This window comes from Bufo bufo, chromosome 8 (genome assembly GCF_905171765.1).
Source record: "Bufo bufo chromosome 8, aBufBuf1.1, whole genome shotgun sequence".
NCBI lineage: Eukaryota > Metazoa > Chordata > Amphibia > Anura > Bufonidae > Bufo > Bufo bufo.
In genome coordinates, this window is record NC_053396.1 from 198,132,091 (window position 1) to 198,146,193 (window position 14,103).

The 14,103-nt window shown below is 45.3% G+C and overlaps 1 protein-coding gene across 1 annotated transcript in view; it reads right to left on the minus strand.

Annotated features, from left to right (window-relative positions):
* Positions 1-346: 346 nt before the first annotated feature.
* The window catches only part of LOC120977768 (lymphocyte antigen 6C1-like), a 136,431-nt gene continuing 122,674 nt past the window's right edge, over positions 347-14,103 (minus strand). Inside the window, exons 1-3 of the mRNA XM_040405862.1 lie at positions 9,618-9,721; positions 6,032-6,142; positions 347-848 (exon numbers count right to left, since the gene is read on the minus strand). Coding sequence (XP_040261796.1) covers positions 652-848; positions 6,032-6,142; positions 9,618-9,675 — 366 coding nt within the window. The 5' untranslated portion in view covers positions 9,676-9,721 and the 3' untranslated portion in view covers positions 347-651. Of the gene's footprint in view, positions 849-6,031; positions 6,143-9,617 lie in introns of the transcript that reaches the window.

Below are 14,103 nucleotides of genomic sequence, written 5' to 3' on the forward strand. Positions count from 1 at the left end.
CCACTCCATCAAACTAGGGACATGTGCCGAGCACCAATGTCGGGGTATCACGGACCTCGCGGCAGTGAGGCAGAATCTTACAATGCTTTTCTTTTGGGAAGTTATTGTGCCCATAAGGATGAGGGGAGCTTACCACCGACTTTACAGAGATTACAAGGAAGGTTTTAAAACTCTTATCCCAAAAGGGCTTAAGGAGCTCGCAACTCGCTCAGATATGAAGCATGGTACCCCGCTTATTATTGCAACACCAACAAACGTCCAAATCTTAGTAAATATTTTTTTTCACTTAGCCTGCTTAAATCGTCAAATTCACATTAAAACGGTTGCTATCGGCCTTTACACCAGTTTTGATAAATCTCCCCCTGTGTGTTCTTCCCGTGTTATTTTGCTTTCTGTGAAATTGGTCATGTGTATTCCTGAGGGGAATAGGAGACTGAGGCCTGGTGACGAAATGAACAGAGCAGAATCTGGCGCCATATAAACAATAGGAAAAAGAAATCATCAAATAGAATGTGCTTTATTTCATTAGCGTAGGCATAAACGATACAAATGTAAATAGCTGATATATGTGTACTTGGTAAGGGAGATGCTGTGCATAATATAAACTGGCCAAGTCATGTCGTTGGTCTTAGAAAAGTGGTAAGAACGCTATCAAAACCTGGAGACACAAAGAGACATCAGGACCAAGAAGCCGGCAAGGAACAGAGACATCTTTGTGGTAATGGCGGAGTTGCAGAGATCTGTATAACAGCATTCTATGGTATAGCCACCATCCTGGGGTACAAAAGAAGGGCGTCTGGTACACTCATACCTTGAAGTGCAAGCTCTAAAGTTACGTCTAGTATCACCTGCAAAAGAGATAATAACACATTGTCGTATGAGTTGCAGATTTATAGGATTTATACAAAAAATGTCATCCCTTTAAAAATTCTGTCTGTCTAGATCAGAGGTCCAAATCCCCTGCATGGGTAAGTGCCAGCTAGCGGTGGCCACAAGTAATTTTTGTTAATTTCTAACTCAGTGGTGGTCAATTTATCAAGACAGTCTTGATCTTGTGCATGAGTGAGAAGTGCCTACATTAGGTGCAAGGCCCTTAAAGGATTTGTGGAAGACTCAAGGTGGGTTTGGGAAACCTCCCATTTGGCTTGACCTGTAAAGGGAAGCTTATTTACCTGCTTCCCGGCGCTGGCTCCCGGCTCCTTCTCTTCCAGGCCTGTGGTGCTCGGTTCTGACGATGACTGGCTCCCCTTACGTCATGACAAATGGTCACATAAGGGGGATCCAGTCTCCGTCACAGCAATGTCAAAGTTGATGTTTACAGTGGGGGAGCCCAGCGGAGCATTTCAGGCCTGGAGGAGAAGGAGTGGGGAGCCAGCACCAAGAAGCAGGTAAGTAAGGTTCCTGTTACCGGTCCGGTCAAATGGGGGTGGTTTGCCAAACCCCCCTTTCCTGCACAACCCCTTTTATAAATTAAAGGGGTTATCTCAAAGTTTTTCAAATCAGCTCCTGGATCTAAATATTTTTGCTTCCATGTAATTAAAAAAAATTGTAGAGCCACTGAGTTTATTCTGAGTTATTATTTTCCTTATTTCTCTGTCCACCTTTGTAACATCACTGAGGTCCAGGAATAGCAGAAAACAAGTTAACCAGAACCTCACTGCATGCCTATGATTCCACAGAGAGAGAGACTAGTGAAAGACAGAGAGAATGAGTGCTACAGCCTCCACTATTGCTGCTGTCCATACACTGGTATTGGGAAAGAATTGTGCCTTATTATTGTTGGATGTACCACTACTCCTATCCTGCACCTTAGTAAAGGTTAGTTATTGCTACATCTGGCCTGGTTACAGACTCCACCATCTGAGGATCATTGTACCTACCTGCCTGCCTTGCACCCATGCAAACACCTAACATCAAGGGCTCCCCAATGACCATCAGACAGGAGCCTGAATACCAGGGTGTGCACCGAGAGAAGAAATGGTGCTCTCTCCTTTTACTGCATGACTCAGCACCAGTGTGAGGATCGCCACTGTGATTTGTGTGTACTACCACTCCTATTCTCCGCTCACCTTTATAGGTTCGCTGCACGTGAAGTGACTGGAGGGTGTACAGTTGTACGGTCTGCAAACCACACATCTTCTTTCTAGCTCTGCTCAGACTAAGCTTCTCTAGGGGGCAGACCCTTGTCCATCACCTGGGTAATCTAGACAGTATATCAATGAATTAACTCAACTGTGTTGCCCATACACTGCTGTTAGGTTTACATTGTGCATATAAATAGAGATGGCCTTGCGGTTTGCACGGCGGTCGTATGGCGATATTCGCGCCCGCCATATTCTTTTACATTGTGAAGAACTTTGACCCATGTCACATCCATCAGGTGGTACAGGACAGCCAATTGAGACGTTTCAGCACATGGACACACCACCTACCTTATAAATAAACCTGATCTGGCCGCCATTTTACATTCAGTCTTTTGCCAGTGTAGGGAGAAGTTGCTGTGTGGAGCAGGGACAGGCTGTTAGGGACACCAAAGTCCTTTTAAGGGCTAGTATAGGTGTGCTATCGATTATGTGTGATACACAGAGGGGTGCGATATACTTATAATATACTTTTATAATGAGTCAAAATCACATAGATCTATATAGTGATCATTTGGAAGTCAGGGGGCTAGGGGCTTACTAGGGCCATTTTTATATAGGGTAAGGTTCCGGACGGGGTCGCTCTTATCAGGACAGGTGGTCTGTGGTTAGGCTATCAGGGCCAGAATAGCACCCCCCTGTAGGGCAATATCAGGGACAGTTCTTTGCCCACCCTGTCCTTCAATACCACATCATCATCTAGCCCAGGGATGGATGGTTTTTGCTTTCCCTCCTGGATTCATGGATGTGCACTGGAACCCCCCGGATTGTGGTAGGACATATGGTTTCTGATTTGGTGCCGCCGAGCACTTGTTATTGCCGACCACATCTATGCTTTTTGCTTAACTTTAATAATTTTATTTATCTTCATTTTGAGGGATATCTTTTCCATTCACACGTCCGCAAAATGGGTCCGCATCTGTTCCGCAATTTTTCATTTTCATTGGGGCCGGAATGTGCTGTCCGCATCCGTATTTGCGGATCCGCACTTCCGCATCCGTGCTTCCGTTTCCGCAAAAAAATAGAACATGTCCCATGCAATTGCAGACAAGATTAGGCATTTTCTATTATAGTGCCGGCGATGTGCGGTCCGCAAATTGCGGAATGCACATTGCCGGTGTCCGTGTTTTGCGGATCTGCAAAACACTTACGGACGTGTGAATGGACCCTCATAGTAACATTATTAAAGGTTACGTTTTATCTTCATGAACAGTACAGACCAAAAGTTTGGACACACCTTCTCATTCAAAGAGTTTTCTTTATTTTCATGACTATGAAGGCATCAAAACTATGAATTAACACATGTGGAATTATATACATAACAAACAAGTGTGAAACAACTGAAAATATGTCATATTCTAGGTTCTTCAAAGTAGCCACCTTTTGCTTTGATTACTGCTTTGCACACTCTTGGCATAATCTTGATGAGCTTCAAGAGGTAGTCCCCTGAAATGGTCTTCCAACAGTCTTGAAGGAGTTCCCAGAGATGCTTAGCACTTGTTGGCCCTTTTGTCTTCACTCTGTGGTCCAGCTCACCCCAAACCATCTCGATTGGGTTCAGGTCCGGTGACTGTGGAGGCCAGGTCATCTGGCGCAGCACCGCATCACTCTCCTTCATGGTCAAATAGCCCTTACTTTCAAAGTTTTCCCAATTTGTCGGCTGACTGACTGACCTTCATTTCTTAAAGTAATGATGGCCACTCATTTTTCTTTACTTAGCTGCTTTTTTCTTGCCATAATACAAATTCTAACAGTCTATTCAGTAGGACTATCAGCTGTGTATCCACCTGACTTCTCCTCAACGCAACTGATGGTCCCAACCCCATTTATAAGGCAAGAAATCCCACTTATTAAACCTGACAGGGCACATCTGTGAAGTGAAAACCATTTCAGGGGACTACCTCTTGAAGCTCATCAAGAGAATGCCAAGAGTGTGCAAAGCAGTAATCAAAGCACAAGGTGGCTACTTTGAAGAACCTAGAATATGACATATTTTCAGTTGTTTCACACTTATTTGTTATGTATATAATTCCACATGTGTTAATTCATAATTTTGATGCCTTCAGTGTGAATCTACAATTTTCATAGTCATGAAAATAAAGAAAACTCTTTGAATGAGAAGGTGTGTCCAAACTTTTGGTCTGTACTGTATATTCTAATGCATTGCCTTCCTTGTACAACGTTATAATATACTTTCTATGTTAGACGGTATATTCTAGTGCATTTGTATTGTGCGGCAGTTGTGTGCCGTTCTGCTGCGATACTGCAGGTATATAGAGGGACAAGCGTTATTGGAACAAATCATTTCTACTGGTGTGATATACCAGTCACCCCCAAAAAAACTGATTGAAGCGGGGTGTTATATACCAATATACTTTCTTTATAGTGCATTTCGGTACTGTATAGTGCATTTGCGCATGTGCGTACGTGAAAATTATATTGCTGATATTTCGAATTGAAAAAAATTATGAATGCAGATCGCAAATTCGAATAATACATCTGGTATGTCACTGTCCATGTTGTGGGACTATTTGTGCACTTCTAGTAATTATTTATTGGCTGCAAATATGAGCTGAAGGTTTTTCAGGTTCGCCTGCCATTAAAATGAATGGGACCCGCTGCAAACTTGCGGTTCGCGAACATTTGATCGCGATCGCGAACCGTCCCGGCAGATGTTTGTCTATTACTACATATAAAAATAAGTGCTGCAACAATAAATCACAGCAGATAACTCAATAGCATTGCATTAACCCTCTTTAACATTAGTTAACCTATTGCAGCAGTCCTCTGGGGTATTATAAAGAGACTGTCATGTACTACTGTATATGACATCTGGTTTTCATTTTATACATTAATTATGAGAATATCCCTTCAGGCAGATCTCTAGCCATCCATGTAAATCTGATGGGCTGCAGAGACCATGTTCCACAAAGTTACATAGTTATTACGGCTGAAATAAGACACAAGTCCATCAAGAATTGATCTAAACCCTTTTTAAAACTGCCCATTGTTCCTGCTGTGACCACGTCCTGAAGAAGTCTATTCCACAGATTCACAGTTCTTACAGTAAAGACGTTTTGACGCTTCTGGAGACTGAACTTTTCCTTCTCCAGTCGGAGGCAGTGCCCCCTTGTCTTTTGAGGGCATTTTATATGGAACAGTTTTTCACTATATTTGGCCCATTTATATATTTTGTTAATCATGTCCCCCCTTAGACGTCTCTTCTCAAGACTAAATAAATTTGATTATTTTAATCTTTCTTCATAACTAAGACCCTCCATGCCCCATTATAAGTTTAGTCGCTCTCTTCTGTAATTTTCCAGCTCCAGGGCATCCTTTCTATGGACTGGTGCCCAGAACTGGACTGCATATTCCAGATGAGGCCACGCCAACGCTTTGTAAAGTGGTAATATTACATCCCTGCCCCGCGAGTCCATGCCTCTTCAAATATATGACAATATCCTGGTGGCCTTAGAAGCAGCTGATAGACATTGTGCTGTTATTTAATCTACCATCTACAAGGACACCCCAATCCTTTTCTATAAATGACTCTCCCAGTGTTACATCCCCTAGGACATATGATGCACGGAGAATATTACTACCAAGATGCATGCACCCACTTTTTTTTTTGAAAAGCGGCAAGAACGGCGTAAATTGCAACAAGTCACAATTGTTTGCAACTTTTTCTTCACCAGTTTTGGCATCACCAACGGTACAGTAGTCGCCTCTTGTGTGTAGGTAGCTCTGTATCTGAAAAACACCCTCATCCGTGATATGTTGAATGCTTTACTAAGGCATATGACCAGAGGATGACCTAATGGCACAACCCCGTTAAATATACTGAAATACTGTATGACATTTGACTTGTCTCTTACGTTGTATGCACTTACCTTTCCAAAAGAAAACAGATTGGCATGCAGCTCCTGTGCCTTCCCTGCATGTCAATGTGGTATAAGAATCACAATTGACTCCTCTACAGGTAGAACATCTCAGAGAATTCACTGCAAAGACAGAACATCCCAAATTATACCACAGTCCTATAAAATGTACATCAGGAAGCCAGCTGAGCATCTAACATTTTTATATCTCAATATAATACGAAGAAGAGGCTACGTGCGACATTATAAGGTTATGTGTAGTGCAGTGCACACAGCAGTGTCATCTCCTCCTCACACTACTACACCATGACATGTATACACAGCACAGTGCACACAGCAGTGTCATCTCCTCCTCACACTACTACACCATGACATGTACACACAGCACAGTGCACACAGCCGTGTCATCTCCTCCTCACACTACTACACCATGACATGTACACACAGCACAGTGCACACAGCAGTGTCATCTCCTCCTCACACTACTACACCATGACATGTATACACAGCACAGTGCACACAGCAGTGTCATCTCCCCCTCACACTACTACACCATGACATGTATACACAGCACAGTGCACACAGCAGTGTCATCTCCTCCTCACACTACTACACCATGACATATACACACAGCACAGTGCACACAGCAGTGTCATCTCCTCCTCACACTACTACACCATGACATGTATACACAGCACAGTGCACACAGCAGTGTCATCTCCTCCTCACACTACTACACCATGACATGTATACACAGCACAGTGCACACAGCAGTGTCATCTCCTCCTCACACTACACCATGACATGTATACACAGCACAGTGCACACAGCAGTGTCATCTCCTCCTCACACTACTACACCATGACATGTATACACAGCACAGTGCACACAGCAGTGTCATCTCCTCCTCACACTACTACACCGTGACATGTATACACAGCACAGTGCACACAGCAGTGTCATCTCCTCCTCACACTACTACACCATGACATGTATACACAGCACAGTGCACACAGCAGTGTCATCTCCTCCTCACACTACTACACCATGACATGTATACACAGCACAGCGCACACAGCAGTGTCATCTCCTCCTCACACTACTACACCGTGACATGTATACACAGCACAGTGCACACAGCAGTGTCATCTCCTCCTCACACTACTACACCATGACATGTATACACAGCACAGTGCACACAGCAGTGTCATCTCCTCCTCACACTACTACACCATGACATGTATACACAGCACAGTGCACACAGCAGTGTCATCTCCTCCTCACACTACTACACCATGACATGTATACACAGCACAGTGCACACAGCAGTGTCATCTCCTCCTCACACTACTACACCATGACATGTATACACAGCACAGTGCACACAGCAGTGTCATCTCCTCCTCACACTACTACACCGTGACATGTATACACAGCACAGTGCACACAGCAGTGTCATCTCCACCTCACACTACTACACCGTGACATGTATACACAGCGCAGTGCACACAGCAGTGTCATCTCCTCCTCACACTACTACACCATGACATGTATACACAGCACAGTGCACACAGCAGTGTCATCTTCTCCTCACACTACTACACCATGACATGTATACACAGCACAGTGCACACAGCAGTGTCATCTCCTCCTCACACTACTACACCATGACATGTATACACAGCACAGTGCACACAGCAGTGTCATCTCCTCCTCACACTACTACACCATGACATGTATACACAGCACAGTGCACACAGCAGTGTCATCTCCTCCTCACACTACTACACCATGACATGTATACACAGCACAGTGCACACAGCAGTGTCATCTCCTCCTCACACTACTACACCATGACATGTATACACAGCACAGTGCACACAGCAGTGTCATCTCCTCCTCACACTACTACACCATGACATATATACAGCACAGTGCACACAGCAGTGTCATCTCCTCCTCACACTACTACACCATGACATATATACAGCACAGTGCACACAGCAGTGTCATCTCCTCCTCACACTACTACACCATGACATGTATACACAGCACAGTGCACACAGCAGTGTCATCTCCTCCTCACACTACTACACCATGACATGTATACATAGCACAGTGCACACAGCAGTGTCATCTTCTCCTCACACTACTAAACCATGACATGTATACATAGCACAGTGCACACAGCAGTGTCATCTCCTCCTCACACTACTACACCATGACATGTATACATAGCACAGTGCACACAGCAGTGTCATCTCCTCCTCACACTACTACACCATGACATGTATACACAGCACAGTGCACATAGCAGTGTCATCTCCTCCTCACACTACTACACCATGACATGTATACACAGCACAGTGCACACAGCAGTGTCATCTCCTCCTCACACTACTACACCATGACATGTATACACAGCACAGTGCACACAGCCGTGTCATCTCCTCCTCACACTACTACACCATGACATGTATACACAGCACAGTGCACACAGCAGTGTCATCTCCTCCTCACACTACTACACCATGACATGTATACACAGCACAGTGCACGCAGCAGTGTCATCTCCTCCTCACACTACTACATCATGACATGTATACACAGCACAGTGCACACAGCCGTGTCATCTCCTCCTCACACTACTACACCATGACATGTATACACAGCACAGTGCACACAGCAGTGTCATCTCCTCCTCACACTACTACACCATGACATGTATACACAGCACAGTGCACACAGCCGTGTCATCTCCTCCTCACACTACACCATGACATGTATACACAGCACAGTGCACACAGCAGTGTCATCTCCTCCTCACACTACTACACCATGACATGTATACACAGCACAGTGCACACAGCAGTGTCATCTCCTCCTCACACTACTACACCATGACATGTATACACAGCACAGTGCACACAGCAGTGTCATCTCCTCCTCACACTACTACACCATGACATGTATAAACAGCACAGTGCACACAGCAGTGTCTTCTCCTCCTCACACTACTACACCATGACATGTATACACAGCACAGTGCACACAGCAGTGTCTTCTCCTCCTCACACTACTACACCATGACATGTATACACAGCACAGTGCACACAGCAGTGTCTTCTCCTCCTCACACTACTACACCATGACATGTACACACAGCACAGTGCACACAGCAGTGTCATCTCCTCCTCACACTACTACACCATGACATGTATACACAGCACAGTGCACACAGCAGTGTCATCTCCTCCTCACACTACTACACCATGACATGTATACACAGCACAGTGCACACAGCAGTGTCATCTCCTCCTCACACTACTACACCATGACATGTATACACAGCACAGTGCACACAGCAGTGTCATCTCCTCCTCACACTACTACACCATGACATGTATACACAGCACAGTGCACACAGCAGTGTCATCTCCTCCTCACACTACTACACCATGACATGTATACACAGCACAGTGCACACAGCAGTGTCATCTCCTCCTCACACTACTACACCATGACATGTATACACAGCACAGTGCACATAGTAGTGTCATCTCCTGTACATAATCTAGGTACACTATAGATTACTTACCAGTCTGAATGCTTAACAAGATGAAAACGGAAAGAGATAAAATATGTGTTATTTCCATGGTGGTCTGGTGATTGTCTGAGTCCTGTCTCTGCTGCCAGTAAATCTGCGTGTGCCTGTCTCCCACTTCCTCCTTTTATAGGTGTGTCGTCATTGCAGTGTAACGCCCCAGAGTGGCATTACACCTCCTGATCCCCTCTACTATCTGTTGTGTTTGATTTTGTCTCACCATAAGAGAGGCCGGACTAGGACGCCAGGTAAGGGGAGGCCGTCATGATGGGTTTTGGTAGGAAGGGCCTGGGTTGGAGTTAGTTAAACTGGGGTGGGGATGTGTGGTTAGGGTGATTAGGTAGGAGGAGTTTAGGGATTAAATAGAGGTGACCGGCAGTCAGCCGGCGCCATTTTGTTGGAATCAAACTGGAGGAGCAGCTTACCATGTCACAGGTGGAGGAGATGCTGCAGCAGCTGAGAGATGCATAGTCTCTTAATAGCCGAAAAGGCCTGTAATGCCTCATCCGACCAGACAGAGAACCTCCGGGAAATAAGATCAAAGGTGGACTTGCCACCAGGATGTCCAGCAAGGACAGTATCGTGATGTTATTTGAATACCTTGTATCACAGTCCATCAGGAACAAACAACCTCCCTGGGGGACAATAATCAGGAGCCCCCTACTGCGCTCCCAACACCTCCGTCTCCGATTCGCGGTACAGAGCGGAGACCACCACCCCATCAGCCAAAATCGGAGCAGGATCCTATGAATCACATCCCCCAGGAAAACTAAGAGACTATGCATCTGCCTTGACGTTTTTAACCCCCGGGCGAAAAGTAACCACAAAATTTAACCTAGTAAAGAACAGTGACCATCTAGCCTGTCTAGGATTCAGACGCTTGGCAGATTGCAGGTAAGCCAAATTCTTATGATCAGTATATACCGTAACGGGATGAGACGCCCCCTCCAACCAGTGATGCCATTCCTCAAAGGCCAATTTGATGGCCAGCAATTCCCTATCTCCTACATCATAATTCCTCTCGGCGACCGAGAGCTTCTTGGAAAAAAAAGCACACGGAACCCATTTGCCAGGAGATGAACCCTTCGACAGCACTGCTCCAACACCCACCTCTGATGCATCCACCTCCACAACGAATGGCTGAGACACATCGGGCTGCACCAGAATGGAAGCAGACGCAAAACATTCCTTAATAGCCGAAAAAGGCCTGCAATGCCTCATCCGACCAGACAGAGAAGTCTACGCCCTTCTTAGTCATATCGGTCAGAGGTTTTGCAATGGTAGAATAGTTCAAGATTAATTTTCTATAATAATTAGTAAACCCCAAAAACCGCATCAAAGCTTTCTGATTCTCCGGTCGGTCCCATTCCAGAACCGCCGGACCTTTTCGGGGTCCATGCGAAAACCAGAGTCAGAAAGCAGATATCCCAGAAACGGAAGCTCCTGCACAGAAAACACACATTTCTCCAATTTAGCATATAATTTATTCTCCCGAAGGATCGACAAAAGCTGTCTCACGTGATCCTGATGGGTCTTCAGATCAGGAGAATAAATTAGAATGTCATCCAAGTAAATTACCATGAACCTTCCCACAAAATGATGGAAAATGTCATTGACAAATCGCTGAAATACCGCTGGCGCGTTAGATAACCCAAAAGGCATAACCAGATTCTCGAAATGACCCTCGTGCGCGTTGAAGGCCGTTTTCCACTCATCCCCTTCCTTGATTCTGATCAGATTGTAGGCCCCTCTTAAATCTGACTTGGAGAACACCTTGGCTCCAACAATTTGATCAAAAAGGTCAGAGATCAAAGGCAGGGGATATGGATCCCGGACCGTAATACGGTTCAATTCCCGGAAATCCAAACAAGGTCTAAGCGATCCATCCTTTTTCTTTACAAAGAATAAACCAACTGCAACCGGAGACTTAGATGGCCTAATATGACCTTTTGCCAAACTCTCGGCAATATACTTCCGCATGACCTCTCTTTCAGGTTGAGAAAGATTGTAAAGCCGAGACTTTGGCAACTTAGCCCCTGGGATGAGATTAACTGGATAATCATAGTCACGATGAGGAGGCAATTCCTGAGCCCCACCCTCCGAAAAGACATTTGCAAAATCTGAGAGATACTGAGGTAGAACCGTAGTAGACACACCAGAGATAGATGTGCCAAGACAATTGTCCGAACAAGATTCACTCCAACCAATGATCTGTCTTGCTTGCCAATCTATAATTGGGTTATGTTTTGTCAACCATGGTAAACCTAAGACTATAGCAGCGAGCAAGTCCTTCATGACAAAACAAGACATGATCTCAACATGTGAATCACCCACCCATAACTGAATACCATGAGCAATATGAGTGAGACTCCTTTGAGAAAGAGGGGAAGAATCAATTGCGAAAACCAGAATCTCTCTTTGTAAAGTGCAAGTACTTAGACCCAGATTTTGAAGAAAAAGAAAATCAATAAGGTTTACCCCAGCACCACAGTCAATGAATACTTCAACATTAAATTTTCTTGAGTCTAGCGCCACCATAGCTGGAAGGAGAAAACGAGTATTGCAGGGAGCTTGCATACCTGCTTGCTCCGCCACCCCATTCACACTACCAAGAGTCAGGGATGTTTTTTTTTTTTTCTTTATGTAAACCTCTTTGTGATTCTTTATCATCAACATGCGGTTTAACAAAAGGACAAGCAAAAATAAAATGACCACGTTCTCCACAGTAATAACATATTTTATGCAACCTCATAAACTCAACCTAAAGTTCCTAGTACCAGAACGGAAAGACACCTGACCTAGCTGCATGGGTTCCTCCCCTACCCCAGAGTTATATGTCATATCACCCTGGGGAACAGGTGAGACGAAACTACTCACAGAAGGGATCCCTTGCGCGGAGGGAACCTTACACCTCTCTCTAATACGTCTAATACGGTTAATACGGTTAGTACTGCCAAATACGGTTAGTAATGCCAAAGACATAGCATTCTCCAATGTATCCGGGTACTCATGAAAAGCAAGGGCATCTTTCAATCTCTCAGACAACCCCTGACAAAACGGACTACGTAGCGCGCGGTCATTCCACTCTGACTCAGTAGCCCATCTCCTAAACTCAATGCAGTAAGTCTCTGCAGTATGTTCACCTTGTAATAAATTATGCAATTTAGATTCCGTCATCGAGACCCGATCTGGGTCATCATAAATTAATCCCAAAGCTTTAAAAAATTCTTCCACCGACCGAAGGGCCAGAGAACCGGACTGCAGAGAAAAGGCCCAGGATTGCGCGTCCCATTTAAGCAGGGATATGATTATCCCTACCCTCTGACTCTCATCACCAGATGAAGATGGACGCAGCCGAAAATATAGCTTGCATGACTCTCTAAAGCGGATAAAATCATTCACACCTCCTGCAAATCTATCAGGGAGAGCGACTTTAGATATTTTTACATGTAATGACGCAGCTTCTTCATGCTAGAGTGGGATAATTCAAGAATGCCCCCAGTTAGAGGGGGAAAGTCCAGCCCTGCCCACCGGGAGCGATGTTACTGCATGAAGAAGGGAAGCGGAAGCCCCTACAGGAGGCCCCTCCTTCATTTCCTGTCTGTGCCAGCACCAGCGAAGACAGCAAGATGTCGCGTCAGCGACAACGGGACTGGGTAGGAATGGTGTGGGGTAGTGAGAACCCCGAAATGAAAGCAGCGCCAGAGGATATTTACCTCTCACAAGTCCAGAGATCCCCTCCAGAGGTACCGCAGGCGTTCCCCGTGCCGACTGGCGCAGCGGAGGCAGTCAGAGTTTCCACTCCACCACCCAGAAAACATGGATTCTTCGAGGGACTCAACCCTATTGTCCCCAAGGAAGTTACAGCCTGAGCCTACGACATGTGGGATTATCACAAAGCCATAAAGGACTGGGCCGTCAGAGTCTGGGACCGGCCTCAGAGAAAGTTACAGATCAAGATAAAGATAGAGTCAGACTACAGAAAGCTAAGTTGCAGCATACAGCAGAAAGGAAAAGTTTCTAATTAATCTAGTCAGCACAGCAGAGCTAAAGAGTACAGATGTAGCAGAGCCGAATGTGTTTGCCTGCCAGAATTTATGCCAAAGCCTGCTGGTAACCAAGATAAAGTTTGAAGATTGTTCCCTGATGAAAGTTTATTCAAGTAAAGCTGTTTCAACTCCAATACAAGTCCGGACTCTATCATTTTCACAACTCTCTCAACTATTCACCCTATTTGCACTGCTGCAAACGACGGCCCTTGGGGCTCCGGATATCCAGGTAGGAGCACCATGACAAGTGCACAGCCGCACCTAGAGGGACATTTTAGGACACCCTCATACCACTCTGGCATTCCTACACCTGGGTTCCACCATCACCTTCTACATAGGGGGAAATGCAACAGGCGTCACGACAAAAACTCACATACCAACTTAGAAGAGACCCCTAGCGCGGGACTGGCCCGCTGCAGCAGCAATTCTTG